Here is a 22,847-nt window from a genome sequence, read left to right on the forward strand (position 1 = left end):
AATAGTTTGATCTTTAATTATTATAATAATAGTACGTCTCAGGTCTTTAATGACGGATATGCCACAGGTCTAACGCCCCTACTAGCTTGGCATTCAAATGTCCTTCCACTTTTTACAGGAGTAAAAAAAAGAAAAAAGGACTATAATCCGCTACTTTTTTCCTACGCTTTGAACTCTGCGGCTTATAAAACGGAGCGGTAAATCTATGGAATTTTTTCTCCTTTTAACAGTTTTCATTAATCACACAGCAAATACATTAAAAAGGTGTGTTATTGTTTATGCTATGGCACGCTCTTTTGGAAAACTTCGTTCAATGCAGGTGCTCTTCTGTTTAGAGCTTTGGACCGGGAGTACAATTGCCTCAAAATGATTTTTTAATTCATCACTCCAAGCAATGTTGGTAAGTTTTACAATATAACTACAACTGTTTATATAGTGTGTGAATGTTGTCTGTCTATCTGTGTTGGCCCTGCGATGAGGTGGCGACTTGTCCAGGGTGTACGCCGCCTTCCGCCCGAATGCAGCTGAGATAGGCTCCAGCACCCCCCACGATCCAAAAAACGGACAAGCGGTAGAAAATGGATGGATGGATGGATGTTTATACTTACTAAACCATTCCATGTGTGATGTATTTTGGAGTGTTTTCATGCATTGTTCTACGTGCTATCGTAATGTTATCAAACTATTGTTGTTAGCATTTGCTAATATGCTAATATGTTTATGAGTGTTTGTGTTAGTATTATTATCTTACAATGGCATTATTTTGTGAATTCACCAAAACTTTACTGTGGAGTTATTGAGTCTGTTTAGCTGATTGGAGAGCAAGCCTCCACAGCTAGTGGGTCCATGACGAGAACTTATGTTTTGTTTGATTAGCCGTTTTACTGCCGTGTTACACTGTTTGGAAACAATTCAGGTATGTAAATAAACATTTATAACATCTTTCTGTGTAAATAACTCATTTCTCAACGTTTATATACAGTATCTGCGGCTTATTGTCCGGTGCGGCTAATATAAGGAACCGTTTTTTTTCCTCCTAAAATATAGTGGTTATGGTTTATAGTCCAGAAAACACGCTAGTTAGTTAACATAAAAAAACTAAAAATAAAAAACTTTAAAGAAAAGTCACAAATAGCCTAAGGCAGAACTGTTCCCCATTGTGGGATAAATAAAGCCTATCCTATGTTCCATTTGGATCACTGTCACCTTGTTCATTGTGGGTAGAGTTGCCGAGTCTGCATATTATAAGCGACTTTGGCCTTGTTTTCAACATGTGGTTGCTAATTTGGGCATGCGTTTTTGTCCCCGCAATAAATCCAAACACGAGTGTGCCGGTCATAGTGGTGAACTTATTGGAGCTACCTCAACAAACAATGATGTCAAACTACACCGTACAAGAGTCACTGAATGAATAGGCTATGTGTTTCCTGAGTTTTGTCAGTGATTTACAGTAGGAAAGAGATTCATATGGCCCCATTCGTTGCGGTTTACCTGACACATGAAACGGAACAAATTTGGTTGGTCGGACTACCTCCTTTATCCGCCAGATGACAGTAGAGTGTTGATTATCTTTAGAGATGTCCGATATTATCGGCCGATATGTCAGGCTTGCCCCTGACAGTTTGGTTGTGTTTTAGTTTTTCCTCTTTGTGTGTGTGTAGTATTTCCTGTCAGCGCTCTTGTTTTGGTTCTGTTTCCTGTTTGTCTCCCTGAGTGCTGTGTCCCCTCAGCTGTGGCTGATTGTCACCTGGCCACACCTGGTGTCAATCAGCAAGCTGCTATTTATACCTGTCCTACCCTCCAGTCACTGCTGGATTATTGTCAATGTCATTGTCATTGTCACTACTACCTGTCTTAATACTTGTCGTTGTAGCTCTGTCTACTTTTGTTTCACTCTGCTCATGTCCTAGTTCCTTCGTGTCACAGTAAGTGTTTTTGTTTCTTGTCCACAGTTAGCCTCTGTGCTATTTTAGTTCATAGCCAAGTTTGTTCTCCGCCTTGTGCGCGCCTTTTGTTTGTTCCCTTTTGTTTGTTTTTTTGCTATAGTATTAAATCATGTTTTCTCGCTCAATGCCTACCGTCATCTCTGCATCTTGGGGTTCGTCACCAACAAACTCTGACACGATAAATGCTTTAAAATGTGATATCGGAAATTATCGGTATCGGTTTCAAAAAAGAGAAATGTATGACTTTTTAAAACGCCGCTGTATGGACTGGTACACGGACGTAGGGAGAAGAACAGAGCGCCAATAAACCTTAAAGGCACTGCCGTTGCGTGCCGGCCCAATCACATAATATCTACGGCTTTTCACACACACAAGTGAATGCAATTCATACTTGGTCAACAGCCATACAGGTCACACTGAGGGTGGCCGTATAAACAACTTTAACACTGTTACAAATATGCGCCACACTGTGAACCCACACCAAACAAGGATGACAAACACATTTCGGGAGAACATCCGCACTGTAACACAACATAAACACAACAGAACAAATACCCAGAAACTCTTGCAGCACTAACTCTTCCAGGACGCTACAATATACACCCCCCGCTACCACCTACCCCACCCCCAACCTCCTCATGCTCTCTCAGGGAGAGCATGTCCCAAATTCCAAGCTGCTGTTTTGAGGCATGTTAAAAAAAATTATGCACTTTGTGACTTCAATAATAAATATGGCAGTGCCATGTTGGCACTTTTTTCCCATAACTTGAGTTGATTTATTTTGGAAAACCTTGTTACATTGTTTAATGCATCCAGCGGGGCATCACAACAAAATGAGGCATAATAATGTGTTAATTCCACGACTGTATATATCGGCATCGGTTGATATCGGAATCGGTAATTAAGAGTTGGACAATATCGGAATATCGGCAAAAAAGCCATTATCGGACATCTCTAATTATCTTAAAATGTGTTTTGTGGCAATTCCAACTTTGACGACATTGTCCACATGGACATGGACCACAATGGAAACAAGCCTTTTGGCTTTTTGTGCCATCCATTTGCCTTTTTAAAGCATTACATGGATTCAATTCTTTAAGATGTCAATAAACTTCTCAATCAATCAATCAATCAATCAAGTTGCTATGTAAAGTGGCGCTTTCTATCATTTTCAGCAGACTGCATTGCACAATGATTCACGGGAGATCCACCCAGGAATGGGGCCATATGAATCCCTTCCAAGCAACACAGTTAAAAATATATATGGTGGGATTTCGATAACATTGTCTGGAAATGTCAGAAAAGAGATTATCTCGAGACACTTCACCCACTTTTGGCCACTTTTTGATGAAAATCATCTAATCAGTAAAGATTTAAACCCCACAAAGATCACAACTCTGTGTTCTCCGGGCTAAATTTAACAGTGCGGCTAGCCACAAGATAGTCTTCCCTCTCTTAAAACGAGATTACGACCTCTAAAAAAAACAGCAACCCTGCAGTGCAACTCCTACGTTTACACCCCTTGTTCCAAACGGCACACACACACACTCTTAACCCTTGTATAATGTTCATATTGTTGTTAATCAGGCAGCGTTTGTGGGTCTGATGGAATAATAATTAACTTAGAATTTCATGGCTGCAACACGTGCCAAAGTAGTTGGGAAAGGGCATGTTCACCACTGTGTTACATGGCCTTTCCTTTTAACAACACTCGGTAAACGTTTGGGAACTGACAAGACACATTTGTTAAGCTTCTCAGGTGGAATTCTTTCCCATTCTTGCTTGATGTACAGCTTAAGTTGTTCAACAGTCCGGGGGTCTCCGTTGTGGTATTTTAGGCTTCATAATGTGCCACACATTTTCAATGAGAGACAGGTCTGAACTACAGGCAGGCCAGTCTAGTACCCGCACTCTTTTACTATGAATCCACGTTGATGTAGCACGTGGCTTGGCATTGTCTTGCTGAAATAAGCAGGGGCGTCCATGGTAACGATGCTTGGATGGCAACATATGTTGCTCCAAAACCTTTATGTACCTTTCAGCATTAATGGCGCCTTCACAGATGTGTAAGTTACCCATGTCAAGGGCACTAATACACCCCCTCACAGATGCTGGCTTTTCAACTTTGCCGCCTATAACAATCCGGATGGTTCTTTTCCTCTTTGGTCCGGAGGACACGACTTCCAAAGTTTCCAAAAACAATTTGAAATGTGGACCACAGAACACTTTTCCACTTTGTATCAGTCCACCTAAGATGAGCTCAGGCCCAGCAAAGCCGGCAACGTTTCTGGGTGTTGTTGATAAACAGTTTTCGCCTTGCATAGGAGAGTTTTAACTTGCACTTACAGATGTAGCGACCAACTGTAGTTACTGACAGTGGGTTTCTAAAGTGTTCCTGAGCCCATGTGGTGATATCCTTTACACACTGATGTTGCTTGTTGATGCAGTACAGCCTGAGGGATAGAAGGTCACGGGCTTAGCTGCTTACGTGCAGTGATTTCTCCAGATTCTCTGAACCCTTTGATATTACAGACCGTAGATGGTGAAATCCTTAAATTCCTTGCAATAGCTGGTTGAGAAAGGTTTTTCTTAAACTGTTCAACAATTTGCTCACGCATTTGTTGACAAAGTGGTGACCCTCGATCCATCCTTGTTTGTGAATGACTGAGCATTTCATGGAATCTACTTTTATACCCAATCATGGCACCCACCTGTTCCCAATTTGCCTGTTCACCTGTGGGATGTTCCAAATAAGTGTATTTATTGCCACTTTTCCCAACTTCTTTGTCACGTGTTGCTGGCATCAAATTCTAAAGTTAATGATTATTTGCAACAAAAAAAATGTTTATCAGTTTGAACATCAAATATGTTGTCTTTGTAGCATATTCCACTGAATATGGGTTAAATAAATAAATGATAAATGGGTTGTACTTGTATAGCGCTTTTCTACCTTCAAGGTACTCAAAGCGCTTTGACACTACTTCCACATTTACCCATTCACACACACATTCACACACTGATGGAGGGAGCTGCCATGCAAGGCGCTACCAGCACCCATCAGGAGCAAGGGTGAAGTGTCTTGCTCAGGACACAACGGACATGACGAGGTTGGTACTAGGTGGGGATTGAACCAGGGACCCTCGGGTCGCGCACGGCCACTCTTCCACTGCGCCACGCCGTCCCTGGTTGAAAATGATTTGCAAATCATTGTAATCCGTTTATATTTACATCTAACACAATTTCCCAACTCATATGGAAATGGGGTTTGTATGTTCTTCGCAGAAAATGAGCTTAATTAATTAATTGTATAATTTTTCGTTTAATAAAAAATGAAAATGGGTCCCACAGACCTGAACACCACACTCAGATATTTAGGAGCGCGACAAAACGGGCAAGGATGCACTTTGTCAGACAAAACCACAAGACCTCACTTGCATCTGGATAAAATCTGGGGATTTCACAAAAAGGCGAAAACCGTGCTAATGTGGAAAATAGAAAGCAATACAAAAAGGTGCCGCTTTGCCCGATGTGGAGAATGAGACGAAACGGACCCTACTGGAAACTTCTCCAAATGGGGGAGTTCCAGTGTATCCCTGGCAAAAAGTGCTGAGTGCGGAAGAGTCTGGAGTCTCTGGAGCCGTGATGCTGATCGAGCTCAAACGCGGTGTTGCTATTATTGGAGTTATTCAGCCGCTACAGTTCCAGCTCCAAACATACGCTAAGTGCGGGAGAATGTCCGGCATCGCCTGAATGCCGCGGATCCGGGCAGGAAGTCGGAAGATGCTGCTTCATCGGAGTGCTTACAAACTTGCCAAACCAAACAACTGAAAGACAATCGGCCGGTCGACAGGCATTTTGTTCAACAGAAGTTTTTCAGGAGAATGATTCAAGAATCCATGACTGTCCAAGAAGTTCTGAATCACTGAGCGAGCCACACTCCACCCAAAAGAACATATTTTATGGTCTGTGTTTCAGACGTTAAGAGGAAGATGAAGAGAGAAAATAGCAGACCAGCAGGTCTATGCCTGATCCCCCACTGGATTTATTTGTGTGCACTTTTTTTCTCTCTCCCGACGACTCTCTAGATCTCTCGCAGGCAAACAGTCACAGGCTGCAGAGCACGGCCACGCTGCATACAAATAAGTATTCGCAGAACCGTCACATTATCGCAGCGCTTCTGGGCGCTTCTTCAAACCCACAAACCTCCCATTCTGCACATTTAATGATGCCTTTTACGCAGCCGCTTGCTCCGTGGCGCCCGCAAGCGAAGGCGCGGAAAGTACCAGATTCAGTCCAGTTTAGACGACCCTCTCGTCTTCCCACTCACCATGCTGAGCATCCGGGTGCGAGTCAGGCTCCATGATCTGCTCACAGGACCGCAGACACGTCCATGGGGTCCAAGAGTTTAAATTTGCAACTGAACAGCAGTAGTCCAAAAGTGATGCCAACACAACTTTCTAAGACGCTTCCACCGCGTCTCCGGCCTGAGCTGCTGGCTCTGGTCTGGTGCGGACTGACTCTCACATGAGTTGTGAGAGAAAGAAAGAGAGAGAAAGAGCAGAGCCCAGGATTTGAGGGAGGAGGGAATGAAGTGCTTTCCCGGTGTGAGGGGGTGGAGAGAGGGATGTGGTTGTGGAGTTTTGGCGGAATGATTCAACTCCAGCATCAACGTACTGTACACTCAAGCATACATGAGGTATGGAAACTGACACATGTGACCAACATGACGAGGGGGACGAGCACAGAGTGACTCAAGTAATCAGGGTCAGAGGTAAAGGTTGGAAACTCTAAGTTACGAACTCTAACCCCAGGTATTAGGGGTGTGAAAAAATAACCGGTTTTATTTTCAACGATGTGAGTGCACTGGTACCAGGATTGACCCAAATTACAAAGTTGTGGATTGGTTTAATCTATCTGCTACTGCTGGAAGCTCGGTCTGCTCAGCATAGCACTCTTTGTCCCTCACTCGCTTCCAGGGAAGGTACCGCAGGACAAAGTAAGGTAAACAAACGAGAGGGAAAGACAAAACTCGCGACACGGTCATGATTAAGTAGTAGGGCTGGGCGAAATGGTTGAAAACTGTATCACAAGTGTTGTGTGTGTGTGTGTGTATATATATATATATATATATATATATATATAGGTGCATATATACACATACATATACACATACATATATATATATATATATATATATATATATATATATACACACACATACATATATATATATATATATATATATATATATATACACACACACACACACACATACATACATATATATACATATATATATGTATATATATGTATATATATGTATGTGTGGGAAAAAAAATCACAAGACTATTTCATCTCTACAGGCCTGTTTCATGAGCGGGGGTACCCTCAATCATCAGGAGATTTTAATGGGAGCATTCGCATACCATGGTTTATATAGGGCACAGAGTGGGTGGGTACAGGCTGGCGTAGGGGCGTGGTGATTGGCTCATGTGTTACCTAGGAGGTGTTTCCGTCTATGGCGGCATGCTGTTACAATTTCGCTGCGCTTGTTGAGGGCTGACAGGTCTGGACGGTAAATAATAAACAGTTTCTCTTTCAAGCATAGGTTGCATCTTTTATTACCACTATTGTAAGGTGTGCTGGATGCAAGAATTTGCCATGTTATTGAATATTCAACATTATTGTCTTTGAGGTCCCAAATGTGTTTGCTGAGTTCTGTGGTATTTCGCAGGTTTTGGTTCCTGAAAGAAGCCTTGTGATTGTTCCATCTGGTTTTGAATTCTCCCTCGGTTAATCCTACATATGTGTCGGATGTGTTAATGTCCTTGCGTATTACCTTAGATTGGTAGACAACTGATGTTTGTAAGCACCCCCCGTTGAGAGGGCAATCAAAGGGCAAAAGAAAACTTACGGATTCAAATCTACCAAGAACCCACCCACAGTTGAGGAACTAAAGGATTTTGAGAACGACATGCTCAAAATGATACAATCAGTCAAATTCAAGCCAATCCGCAACCCACTCCTCACCAAGCTGAAAAATGACAAGGAGCGCATCAAGAAAGTAAACAACCTCATCATAGCTGCCGATAAAACCACAAACTTCTACAGAATGGACATACCAGAACATCACACCTTACTGGGCAGAAACATCACCAAATCATACAAAAAAGCGCAACCCAACACCTTACAGAACATCCACCTGGAAAATAAAAGGATCGCGGCGGAACTGGACATTGAGGACAGGGTGGACGCCACAGCCAACAAGGAAGCCTTCATCACATTGAAGGACCACAAACCCAACTTCACAAATAACCCAACATGCCGACTAATAAACCCAACTAAATCTGAAATAGGAAAAATCAGCAAAATAATCCTGGACAGAGTCAACACAAAAATCAAGGACAAAACACCACTCAACCAATGGAGAAATACAGCAGCAGTAATCAAATGGTTCAACAACATCCAAGACAAACAACAGCACAACTTTATCTCCTTTGATATCGAAGAATTTTACCCTTCCATCACGCAAGACCTACTGACTCAAGCACTAGACTTCGCCTCAGACTACGACTCAATCACAGGCAACGAAAGAAACATCATCCACGCAAAAAACTCCATTCTCATCCACAACAGTACACCATGGCAAAAAAAGAACAATGCAACATTTGACGTCACTATGGGAAGTTTTGACGGAGCAGAAACGTGTGAACTCGTTGGGAGTTTCCTCCTCTCCCAGCTCGCTAGCCTCAATCTGAACCTTGGTATTTACCGTGATGACGGACTGGCAGTGTGTCGCGCCTCGCCAAGGAGCAGCGAGTATACCAAGAAGCGCATATGCCAAATTTTCAAAGAGAACGGCCTACGGATCACGATTGAAGCCAACAAGCAAACCGTCAACTTCCTTGACGTCACTTTCAACCTGAGAAATAACAGCTACCAACCATTCACGAAACCCAACACAACACTCCAATACGTGCACCATGACAGCAACCACCCACCCACCACCACGAAAAGAATACCTACCGGAATCAATAAAAGGCTATCGATGCTGTCATCTAGCAAAGCTGAATTTGACCAAGCAACCCCCCCGTACCAAAAAGCCCTTGATGAAAGCGGATACAATTTCACCCTCACCTATGAACCCACGCCAGGAAACCAGCCAAAAAAGAACAGAAAACGAAACGACATCATCTGGTACAACCCCCCATACAGCAAAAACGTCTCAACTAACATTGGACACAAATTCCTCAATCTGATTGACAAACACTTTCCCAAAGACAACACCCTAAGAAAAGTATTCAACAAGAACAACATTAAATTGAGCTACAGCTGCATGAACAATATACGACAAATCATCTCAAACCACAACAAAACAATTGCAAATGAGCCGTCGGCCCCCGGACAGAGCGACTCCAAAACCAACAAAGGCTGTAACTGTCGAAAGAAACCTGATTGCCCTCTCAACGGGGGGTGCTTACAAACATCAGTTGTCTACCAATCTAAGGTAATACGCAAGGACATTAACACATCCGACACATATGTAGGATTAACCGAGGGAGAATTCAAAACCAGATGGAACAATCACAAGGCTTCTTTCAGGAACCAAAACCTGCGAAATACCACAGAACTCAGCAAACACATTTGGGACCTCAAAGACAATAATGTTGAATATTCAATAACATGGCAAATTCTTGCATCCAGCACACCTTACAATAGTGGTAATAAAAGATGCAACCTATGCTTGAAAGAGAAACTGTTTATTATTTACCGTCCAGACCTGTCATCCCTCAACAAGCGCAGCGAAATTGTAACAGCATGCCGCCATAGACGGAAACACCTCCTAGGTAACACATGAGCCAATCACCACGCCCCTACGCCAGCCTGTACCCACCCACTCTGTGCCCTATATAAACCATGGTATGCGAATGCTCCCATTAAAATCTCCTGATGATTGAGGGTACCCCCCCTCATGAAACAAGCCTGTAGAGATGAAATAGTCTTGTGATTTTTTCCCCCACACATACATATATTGCGCTCTACTACGGTATCGAGCACTATTTTTTGGATAACCTTATTAAGACATATATGTATGTATATATATATATATATATATATATATATATATATATATATATATGTATATATATATATATATATATATACACATATACATACATACATACATATATATATATATATATACACACATACATATATACATATACACATACACACATATATATATATACACACACACACACACACACACATACATACACATACATATATACACATACATATATATATATATATATATATATACACATACATATATACATATACACACACACACACACACACATATATATATATATATGTGTATATATTGTATGTATATATATATATATATATATATATATATATACATACAATATATACACATATATATATATATATATATATATATATATATACATATATACACACACACACACACACACACACACACACACACACACACACACACACACACACACACACACACACACACACACACACACACACACACACACACACAGTATATACAGTCGTGGTCAAAAGTTTACATACACTTGTAAAGAACATAATGTCATGGCTGTCTTGAGTTTTCAATAATTTCTTTTTGTGATAGAGTGATTGGAGCACATACTTGTTGGTCACAAAAAACATTCATGAAGTTTGGTTCTTTTATGAATTTATTATGGGTCTACTGAAAATGTGAGAAAATGTGCTGGGTCAAAAGTATACATACAGCAATGTTAATATTTGGTTACATGACCCTTGGCAAGTTTCACTGTAATAAGGCGCTTTTGGTAGCCATCCACAAGCTTCTGGTTGAATTTTTGACCACTCGTCTTGACAAAATTGGTGCAGTTCAGCTAAATGTGTTGTTTTTTTGACATGGACTTGTTTCTTCAGCATTGTCCACACCTTTAAGTCCGGACTTTGGGAAGGCCATTCTAAAATCTTCATTCTAGCCTGATTTAGCCATTCCTTTACCACTTTTGACGTGTGTTTGGGGTCATTGTCCTGTTGGAACACCCAACTGCGCCCTAAACCCTAACCTCCGGGCTGATGATCTGACCACAGCACTTTCCTCTAAAGGGTCTTATCTTTGTCCATGTGATGTCAGATGAAACAAAAATTGAGCGGTTTGGCCACAATACCCAGCAATATGTTTGGAGGAGAAAAGGTGAGGCCTTTAATCCCAGGAACACCACCCTCCTACCGTCAAGCATGGTGATGATAGTAATATAATATAATATATATATATATATATAAAAATGCCTATACATGACTATATACATATAATTATAAAATAATGGATGTATAAATAATTATTATAAAATGATATTAAGAGTAAGTGAGAGTTCAAATCCTACTTTGTTTACTTCTGTGACAACTTACTTAGTTTTGTAATCAATCACAAATATCAAGCAGGGAATGTTTTGATTTTTTCCCATCATCCCTTTTAATTGATTTAAATGGGTGTCATTTTGATTTATTTATTTTTATGTTGATTGGAGGTTTGTTTTTTTTTTTCCTTATTTTTTTAATAATATCCACAAATCTTCAATGAGCAAGTTGTGTTATGTGTGACCATGTTTGTTCAAAGTTTGATTTTTTTTGTTTTCCTGCACCATGACTAGGGAAGGTTGTTTGGATTTGGTCATAGAAGTGAATACTGTGCTCTATTTATTTACGAAAAACAGGCAGCTATCAGACAACTGGCTATGTGTACATGATATGAATACATCTCTCCAGGCTATATTGCTTCTTGAACTTGTGCCGTCTCACGGGACAGCTTGAAGACGTCAGCATTTGGTCTGTGGGCTGCAGTTTGAACTAGCCCTACTATTAAGTCCTACCTTTGGATAAGATTTGGATTAGGAAGAACATGAAACATGATAACACTGTTGCAATATGCGGTAGCACAACTAAACTTAACACGCACCTGGTAGAAGACAGGCAATGAGAAGGCTAATAAGGCTAGCTCAAAGACACAAATATTCAAGGCTTCTTTCAAGCGAAAATGAGCTATTTGATTGTTAAAGACCGTACAGTCATTAAAACTTCACTGCACACATTTTTGCTCGAGTGATCAAAAGGAGGGGGAAGAAGCAGAGCTTGTCTGGCCCCACCCCTGTGACATCAGCAGCGTTCCAAAAAAATAATAAAAATAGAGACACTTGATACCAAAGTCCACAGCATTTTACAGACAAATGAGTGCCAGAGCTGTACAATAAAATGACAGATGAAGTCAATTTGTGCAAATGTGATAAGTCTGTTTTCATTGTGAGAGAGGCTTTCCAAAGTGCGTTAGATGTAATGTGTAATAAACACAATGACATGGTTCTTTATGTCAGCACAAATACTTTTGTAGAGTATATTTATTTGAGATAAAGAATGCCACATCTATAGAACTGACCTGAATGAAAGTCTTGTTTAAACAAGGAACTAGATAACATCATGTTGAATCAAATCAAATCGGACTAAAAACTCCTAAATGAAATTGTATTGTTACATTTTAGAATGTATCGCTTCTGAATCATATCCTTCTACCAGTGACGTGCAGTCACTAGAGGCATGGAAAGAAAAAAAATGTAAAAAGAAAAACAAATAATTAAATTGTTATATGTATCCAGTGATTATACTATAAAGTTATTTTCCATTTAACTTCACCAGTTTTAGATTATTTTTATTCACAATCGCTGAATTTTCACATTTGCCGTTCAAATACTGAGAAGAGACGGTGCGGTGATCAGCAGCCAGTTGAGGCACGTCACTCAGTGCCTCAACATGGACTCGGCTAACTGCTGGCCTGCTGTGCAGTGAGACTGTATTGCTATATGAATTATATTATCCATTTCCATAGTTTAGTTAGCTGAGGTATATAATGTACAGTGTATTTTGTCAACAACTGTATGTGTGTAACGTATTTCCTGTGCTGAGCGAACATAAAACGGCTGCAAAAGACGCACTGGCTGAGGCTCCAGTAATCCCGCCTCCTGCACCCCTGCCGTAGAATTGTTATATCAACTAAAGCCCACACTTAAACTTTCCACGTGCAAGATTGAATCTATTTAAAAAAGTTATTTAATAAGAAGCCAAAAAGTGCAAAAACAATAATGTTCGTGTTGGAGGAGTTGTGAATGACTGCAGGGCCACAACATTAGGTACACCTGCAGACTGCAGGTGTATCTAATTCACAACTCCTCCAACACGAACATTATTGTTTTTGCACTTTTTGGCTTCTTATTAAATAACTTTTGTAACCTATTTTCATGAGCTTTCCTCTTTGTGATGTTAAGTTCCTGTTATGCGCTGTTATACAGTATATTCCTTGAGCTCTTATTTTGAAGGCGCTAAGAGCGGAATTTTGACACGTTGGAGTGGAGCGGAGGTTTTTGAAAGAAGGTAAATAAAGTGGTCCTCGTGTAAACTGGAGCCTCCGTGTTTGTTATTTTGTAGTTTCATACAGTATAGGCGACATTTATAAACCCTCGGTTACACTTTTTTAAATAGATTCAATCTTGCACGTGGAAAGTTTAAGTGAGGGCTTTATTTGCGGCGCATGGACTTAATTTATAAGTAAAGGTAAGACCATAATAACGTTTTTTTAATTAAATGTGCTTTTTTGTGTGCTACAGTTTGTATGTGTAAAGTTAAAGTTAAGTTAAAGACCAATGATTGTCACACACACACTAGGTTTAATGAAATTTCTCGTCTGCATTTGACCCATCCCCTTGATCACCCCCTGGGAGGTGAGGGGAGCAGTGGGCAGCAGGGGCGCCGCGCCCGGGAATCATTTTTGGTGATTTTAACCCCCAATTCCAACCCTTGATGCTGAGTGCCAAGCAGGGAAGAATGCTGGTATGAGCTTTTAAACATAACCCGTTAACTGCTGCCAATCAAATGGTGAATAAGATACTCTTTAGGGTTCATATGTTTGTAAATCTGACTTTGATGAAGTCAGTGCCTCACCAGCCATCAACCTCACCGCACGTCACTGCCTTCTACATACGTATCGGATCGTCTCATATTGGAGCGAGCTACAAACCCGAACCCTAACTTTTGAGCTCCCAACCTTAGATCCAGAATTTGAGCTTGAAATCCTGACCAAACTGAACTAAATCAAATATATTTGTTAAGATGAAACATCTCACAACATTGCTGTAAATTGAGGTTTTTAAACAATGTGGGGGAAAAAAAATCCCTTTTGTTCGTCAACATTCAAATTTGTGAAATGCAAAAAATGTCGAAGACTCAAGTCTTATTTGGCCGTCATCATCATAACTATCTTGAGAATTCACACGTACTATCAAGATAATTCTAAGGACAAAACTGGAATTAAGTCAGACGGATAACTATATAACATATTATGTGTAATTATTTATTTGCAATTTTTTTTTTTTTTTTTAAGCAACATCAACAAATACAAAAGAATAATATAGAGAACCATCATCTGATATATTTAGAAACAAATGTCACCCTCTAGTGGTCAATACATGCATGTCAACACAACCTCATATCACGACAGCCCCTTGTTATCACACTTGCAAAGAGCTAAAAAATAATAGGTTTTAATTTAAGATGAGGGTTTGGGAAAATGGTGGGTAGTGAATGCTTGGGGTTAGGGTTTGACGAGTTGGAAACTGGTTCTAGACAACTGTATATGTTACTGCAGGGGTCACCAACCTTTTTGAAACCAAGAGCTACCTCTTGGGTACTGATTAATGCGAAGGGCTACCAGTTTCCATCCATCCATTTTCTACCGCTTATTCCCTTTGGGGTCGCGGGGGACGCTGGAGCCTATCTCAGCTACAATCGGGCGGAAGGCGGGGTACAACCTGGACAAGTCGCCACCTCATCGCAGGGGCTACCAGTTTGATACACACTTAAATACAATCCCCGTTTCCATATGAGTTGGGAAATTGTGTTAGATGTAAATATAAACGTAATACAATGATTTGCAAATCATTTTCAACCCATATTCAGTTTAATATGCTACAAAGACAACATATTTGATGTTCAAACTCAAACATTTTTTTTTGTGCAAATAATCATTAACTTTAGAATTTGATGCCAGCAACACGTGACAAAGAAGTTGGGAAAGGTGGCAATAAATACTGATAAAGTTGAGGAATGCTCATCAAACACTTATTTGGAACATCCCACAGGTGAACAGGCAAATTGGGAACAGGTGGGTGCCATGATTGGGTGACAAAGCAGTTTCCATGAAATGCCAAGTAATTCACAAACAAGGATGGGGTGAGGGTCACCACTTTGTAAGCAAATTGTCGAACAGTTTTAGAACAACATTTCTCAACGAGCTATTGCAAGGAATTTAGGGATTTCACCATCTACGGTCCGTAAAATCATCAAAAGGTTCAGAGAATCTGGAGAAATCACTGCACGTAAGCGATGATATTACGGACCTTTGAGCCCTCAGGCGGTATTGCATCAAAAAACCGACATCAGTGTGTAAAGGATATCACCACATGGGCTCAGGAACACTTCATAAAACCACTGTCAGTAACCACAGTTGGTCGCTACATCTGTAAGTGCAAGTTAAAACTCTACTATGCAAAGCCAAACCCATTTATCAACAACACCCTGAAACGCCGCCGGCTTCGCTGGGCCCGAGCTCATCTGAGATGGACTGATGCAAAGTGGAAAAGTGTTCTGTGGTCTGACAAGTCCACATTTCAAATTATATTTGGAAACAGAGGACGTGGTGTCCTCCAGAACAAAGAGGAAAATAACCATTCGGATTGTTATAGGCGCAAAGTTCAAAAGCCAGCATCTATGATGGTATGGGGGTGTATTAGTGCCCAAGGCATGGGTAACTTACACATCTGTGAAGGCACCATTAATGCTGAAAGGTCCATACAGGTTTTGGAGCAACATATGTTGTCATCCAAGCAACGTTACCATGGACGCCCCTGCTTATTTCAGCAAGACAATGCCAAGCCACGTGTTACAACAGCGTGGCTTCGTAGTAAAAGAGTGTGGGTACTAGACTGGCCCCCGCCTGCAGTCCAGACCTGTCTCCCATGGAAAATGTGTGGCGCATTATGAAGCGTAAAATACGACAGCGTAGACCCCCGGACTGTTGAACGACTGAAGCATAAAACAAGAATGGGAAAGAATTCCACTTTCAAAGCTTCAACAATTAGTTTCCTCAGTTCCCAAACGTTTATTGAGTGTTAAAAGAAAAGGTGATGCAACACAGTGGTGAACATGCCCTTTCCCAACTACTTTGGCACGTGTTGCAGCCATGAAATTCTAAGTTAATTATTATTTGCAAAAAATAAAAAATAAAGTTTATGAGTTTGAACACCAAATATCTTGTCTTTGTAGTGCATTCAACTGAATATGGGTTGAAAAGTATTTGCAAATCATTGTATTCCGTTTATATTTACATCTAACACAATTTCCTAACTCATATGGAAACAGGGTTTGTAAATTGCCAGGATTAGCCAATTTGCTCAATTTACCTTTAACTCTATGTTATTATTAATAAATAATGATATTTATTTTTGTGGAAACACTGATCATCTTAACGATTTCTCACAATAAATATATATAGAAACAGATAAGTATCAATATGCAACACTTTATTTTTATATTTTCTCTAAGTGCACATTTTTCAAATTGAACATTTTCAAATGATCACTTCTAAGACAGTCTTGTGAAATCACAATATCCCATTTTAACTAGCTGGCCACTAACATTTTTTAACAAATCATGTGTTTGTACAAATAATAACTCATGTAAAATACAAAAGTCAACTCTCAAATTTTTAAATAAATCATGTCACACTTTGAACAGGACACCAAATCTGGTATCTGTTTCTTTGTCAGTTAGTGAAGACCAAGTCAAATATTTTCTTGGATTTTCAAATTCGATTTGAGTTTTGTCTCTCTTAGAATTAAAAATGTCGAGCAAAGCGAGACCAGCTTGCTAGTAAATAAATAAATAAATACAATTTAATAATTAGAGGCAGCTCACTGGTAAGTGCTGCTATTTGAGCTATTTTTAGAACAGGCCAGCGGGCTACTCATCTGGTCCTTATGGGCTACCTGGTGCCCGCGGGCACCGCGTTGGTGACCCCTGTGTTACTGCCAGTGACGTGCAGTCACTAATGGCAGGTGAGGCGGGGCCTCACCTGCCATCATGGAAAGAAAAAAAATGTAAAAAGAAAAAAAAAAAATTAAATTGTTATATGTATCCAGTGATTATACTATAGAGTTATTTTCCATTTAACTTCACCAGTTTTAGATTATTTTTATTCAAAATGGCTGAATTTTCACATTTGCCGTTCAAATACTGAGAAGAGACGGTGCGGGGAACAGCAGCCAGTTGAGGCACGTCACTCAGTGCCTCAACATGGATTCCGGACTCGGCTAACTGCTGGCCTGCTGTGCAGTGAGACTGTATTGCTATATGAACTATATTATACATTTCCATAGTTTAGTTAGCTGAGGTATATAATGTACAGTGTATTTTGTCAACAACTGTATGTGTGACGTATTTCTTGTGCTGAGCGATCATAAAACGGCTGCAAAAGACGCACTGGCTGAGGCTCCAGTAATCCCGCCTCCTGCACCCCCGCCGTAGAATTGTGATATCAACTAAAGCCCACACTTAAACTTTCCACGTGCAAGATTGAATCTATTTAAAAAAGTTATTTCATAAGAAGCCAAAAAGTGCAAAAACAATAATGTTCGTGTTGGAGGAGTTGTGAATGACTGCAGGGCCACAACATTAGGTACACCTGCAGACTGCAGGTGTATGTAATTCACAACTCCTCCAACACGAACATGAATGTTTTTGCACTTTTTGGCTTCTTATTAAATAACTTTTGTAACCTATTTTCATGGGCTTTTTTCTCTTTGTGATGTTAAGTTCCTGTTATGCGCTGTTATACAGTATATGCCTTGAGCTCTTATTTTGAAGGCGCTAAGAGCGGAAGTGATGACACGGAGTGGAGCGGAGGTTTTTGAAAGAAGGTAAATAAAGTGGTCCTCGTGTAAACTGGAGCCTCCGTGTTTGTTATTTTGTAGTTTCATACAGTATAGGCGACATTTATAAACCCTCGGTTACACTTTTTTAAATAGATTCAATCTTGCACGTGGAAAGTTTAAGTGAGGACTTTAGTTGATATAACACTCTCGTCAGGGGGTGCATTAATCCAGCACAACAGCGGCTCATGGACTTATTTTATAAGTAAAGGTAAGACCATAATAACGTTTTTTTAAATTAAATGTGCTTTTTTGTGTGCTACAGTTTGTATGTGTAAAGTTAAAGTTAAGTTAAAGTAGCAATGATTGTCACACACACACTAGGTGTAATGAAATGTGTCCTCTGCATTTGACCCATCCCCTTGATCACCCCCTGGGAGGTGAGGGGAGCAGTGGGCAGCAGTGGGCAGCAGTGGGCAGCAGCGGCGCCGCGCCCGGGAATCATTTTTGGTGATTTAACCCCCAATTCCAACCCTTGATGCTGAGTGCCAAGCAGGGAAGAATGCTGGTATGAGCTTTTAAACATAACCCGTTAACTGCTGCCAATCAATTGGTGAATAAGATACTCTTTAGGGTTCATATGTTTGTAAATCTGACTGTGATGAAGTCAGTGCCTCACCAGCCATGAACCTCACTGCACGTCACTGGTTACTGCATACATCAGCAGACAAATTAGGCTTACTATTAAAAGAAAAGTTGCCTAGTACATTCACTATCTTATTTAATGCCTAAATTGTTCTTTGAATGCAATAAGAAACATATGTTTAATGTATTACAGGATTTTCTGTTCAAATAAAGCCAATAATGAAATTTTTCATGGGTTTTTGACATTTTTGAAACATATCAAAATACATTGATGTGTAGTTTTGTGCAAACCTAATTACAAAAAAAACCCAAAAAAACATCCTGTGCTACTTTAAGCTGATACAACTCCAGCAATGGATGTCACACAGACTGCACACTCCTATGTTTTACATAACTACGCTGAACAAGTCTTGAATATTTAATACCTTGCATATTAATCATTTAAGCACTTACAAAAAACTAAACGTCTATGTGTGTGTGTGTGTCCTCAGGCTGCTCACCGCTCTCAGTGGACGGCTGACTGCGCAGCTCAGGGAAGAGCGTCTCTGCTGGCACGCTGATGGTGCGCCGCAGAAGATGAACCCTGCTTGGCGCGCACCTTCTCCGCTGCTCCTGGAGGAACGTCTGACGGAGGGAGACAGCATGCCAGAACAGAAGAACCCAGAACTGAGTCGGACAAGAAGGCCAACGGGGGGACAATAGCCTGACATTGACGCACGGCCCCTAGGGGGCGCTTATCGGCGGTGCTGTGTTTTACTGCCGGCGTAGCAGCGGCAACAATACAGCTGTTGATAAATGAGCAGCGTGGAATGAGAGAAAGGGCATCAGTCTATGTCAGGACTTATCTTGCAAAAAGCCTGCATGACCAATGTTTGCTAGTATGAGATTAAATGGACAAAAGGGGGCCAGATGACCTCGAACATCTTCGCCTTTTGTCTCCCAACTCTCACAAATAAGAACACCGCAATTTGTGTTGGAGCTCAATGCATACGACAGGCTTCGTACCCCTTCTCCATGGCCAAATTCAAGCACTTTTTAAAGGGGAACATTATCACAATTTCAGAATGGTCAAAACCATTAAAAATCAGTTCCCAGTGGCTTATTATATTTTTCGAAGTTTTTTTCAAAATTTTACCCATCACGCAATATCCCTAAAAAAAAGCTTCAAAGTGCCTGATTTTAACCACCCGTCCATTTTCCTGTGACGTCACATAGTGAAGTCAACACAAACAAACATGGCAGAAAGAACAGCAAGCTATAGCGACATTAGCTCTGATTCAGACTTGGATTTTAGCGGCTTAAGCGATTCAACAGATTACGAATGTAATCAGGCTGGCCTAGCTTTCGCCTAAGGATGAGTATTGTTCGCATTTGTATTGCTATGGTACCAATTCCCGTTACCAAGGGGAATCGGTCACAACGGTATCAATTTCCAGTACTTTGCGTGTGTGGCTTATTATATTTTTCGAAGTTTTTTTCAAAATTTTACCCATCACGCAATATCCCTAAAAAAAAGCTTCAAAGTGCCTGATTTTAACCATCGTTATATACACCCGTCCATTATCCTGTGACGTCACATAGTGAAGCCAACACAAACAAACATGGCGGAAAGAACAGCAAGCTATAGCGACATTAGCTCGGATTCAGACTCGGATTTCAGCGGCTTAAGCGATTCAACAGATTACGAATGTATTGAAACGGATGGTTGTAGTGTGGAGGCAGGTGGCGAAAAGGAAATTGAAGAAGAAACTGAAGCTATTGAGTCATATCGGTTTGAACCGTATGCAAGCGAAACCGACGAAAACGACACGGGAGAAAGCGAGGACGAATTCGGCGATCGCCTTCTAACCAACGATTGGTATGTGTTTGTTTGGCATTAAAGGAAACTAACAACTATGAACTAGGTTTACAGCATGCACTTTGAGAGTGCAGACAGCCCAATGTTCATCAATTAATATATTCTGTAGACATACCCTCATGTCAGCAGGCCAGGGAAGCTAAGGTCGATATTCTTCTCTTGATCATCTTCGGGACGGTGTGAGCCAAGACATCCAGGAGGTTTAGCTCGCTCGTCTACGGGAACAAACTGCCGCCATTGCTTGCCGTGCTACCGAGGTCCTTTGTCCCTGAATTGCTCACACACTCCGGCAGATTCAATGGGGGTCTGGCGGCAGATTTCTTTGACTTTATCGTTGGAAATGCATCTGCTTTGAGTGTCGCAGGATATCCACACATTCTTGCCATCTCTGTCGTAGCATAGCTTTCGTCGGTAAAGTGTGCGGAACAAACGTCCAATTTCTTGCCACTTTCGCATCTTTGGGCCACTGGTGCAACTTGAATCCGTCCCTGTTCGTGTTGTTACACCCTCCGACAACACACCGACGAGGCATGATGTCTCCAAGGTACGGAAAACAGTCGAAAAAAACGGAAAATAACAGAGCTGATTTGACTCGGTGTTTGAGAAAATGGCGGATTGCTTCCCGATGTAACGCCACGTTGTGACGTCATCGCTCCGAGAGCGAATATTAGAAAGGCGTTTAATTCGCCAAAATTCCCCCTTTTCGAGTTCGGAAATCGGTTAAAATAATATATGGTCTTTTTTTCTGCAACATCAAGGTATATATTGACGCTTACATAGGTCTGGTGATAATGTTCCCCTTTAAGGACTTTCAAGTAGGGCTGGGCGATATGGCCTTTTAATAATATCTCAATATTTTTAGGCCATGTCACGATACATGATATATATCTCGATATTTTGACTTAGCCTTGAATGAACACTTGATGCTAGGGGTGTAACGGTACACAAAAATTTCGGTTCGGTACGTACCTCGGTTTAGAGGTCACGGTTTGGTTCATTTTCGGTACAGTAAGAAAACAACAAAATATAAATTTTTTTGGTTATTTATTTACTAAATTTGTAAACAATGGCTTTATCATTTTAACATTTGGAACACTATAATAATTCTGCCCACGCTAATCAACATCAAACTGCCTCAAGTTGTTGCTCAGATTAAATAAAATGACAAAAAAATGTTTCTACATATAAAAAGTGCAACATTAAACAGATTCAAGTCAACTCATCATGCTTAATTTATTACAGCATTTGGGAAGCCTGTAGTTGATTTTTATTATGTAAATGTTATATTTTTATCAACATGTGATAGCAGGGACCAAAACTAAGCTGCTACATTACTAATGATTAATGTAACTATAGCTGAAAAAATAGTACAATAGCAATAGGAGAGACTATTCATCCCTGAACACTATGGAGTTCATGTAGGCTTAAAGATGCTCTTACATTATTATATCAACTGACAGAAACTCTTCATTTAACATAATGCCCTTTTTTGCTGCTTCAACACAGCTCAATCAACACAGAAAAAGGTAAAGTGAAATAACAGACAGACAGGGCTTTGCTGTCCGTAACACACACACACGCACAGTAAAATGAGCTAACGTTACGCTAAAAGCGAATTAGCCTTCACCTCAAGCCAGGACTGTGAGCGAGCTGAGCTGCAGTTTATATTTCTAGAAGGTCAACGGGCTCATAGTGATGTTACTAGTAGTTGACTGGGAGGTGTTTATTATAATTTGGGGAGAGTCCGCTGCCTGATGCTTACCTGCTAAACGCTAAGCACTGACTACATGCGCTCTGAATACGCACTGCTGATTGGCTGTTACCGCTCTGAATATGCACTGCTGATTGGCTGTTACCGCTCTGTATGTAACCAATCAGATGGTTGTGTGGGTGGGACAATTCTAGGTGCTGCGGAGTACTGACAGAGACAGGCAGAAGGAAGCGGAGCAGCTTGTTAAGACTTTAGCTTAGGCGGCTACTTTATATGTTCGTGTGGAATCTCGTTCGGTACACCTCCGAACCGAACCGAACCCCCCGTACCGAAACGGTTCAATACAAATACACGTACCGTTACACCCCTACTTGATGCATATAATCACACCAGTATGATGATTCTATGTGTCTACATTAAAACATTCCTGTTCATACTTCATTAATATATGCTTATTTTAAATTTTCATGCAGAGAGGGAAATCACAACTAAGTCAACTTACTACAACTGTATTTATTAAACAGTTATTAAGCAGTGGCACAAACAGTCATGTCATTTCCAAGACAGAAAGTGCAAGATTGTCAGAGACATTTTAAAACAAGCTATGAGTGCACTTTTGTGCATGATGTCACTAAGATGACATATCAAAACAACACTAAATTAAAAGTGCACTTTTT

General features: G+C 40.6%; 1 protein-coding gene across 2 annotated transcripts in view; it reads right to left on the reverse strand.

Moving 5' to 3' along the window:
* Nucleotides 1-22,847, reverse strand: part of dab2ipb (DAB2 interacting protein b) — a 426,738-nt gene that overhangs the window by 360,264 nt on the left and 43,627 nt on the right. For both annotated transcript variants that reach the window (XM_061966503.2, XM_072914155.1), the window contains exon 5: nucleotides 19,102-19,225. In XM_061966503.2, the coding sequence (XP_061822487.1) occupies nucleotides 19,102-19,225 (124 nt within the window). The remainder of the gene's footprint in view (nucleotides 1-19,101; nucleotides 19,226-22,847) is intronic.

Source organism: Nerophis lumbriciformis, linkage group LG11 (assembly GCF_033978685.3).
Source record: "Nerophis lumbriciformis linkage group LG11, RoL_Nlum_v2.1, whole genome shotgun sequence".
Classification (NCBI taxonomy): domain Eukaryota; kingdom Metazoa; phylum Chordata; class Actinopteri; order Syngnathiformes; family Syngnathidae; genus Nerophis; species Nerophis lumbriciformis.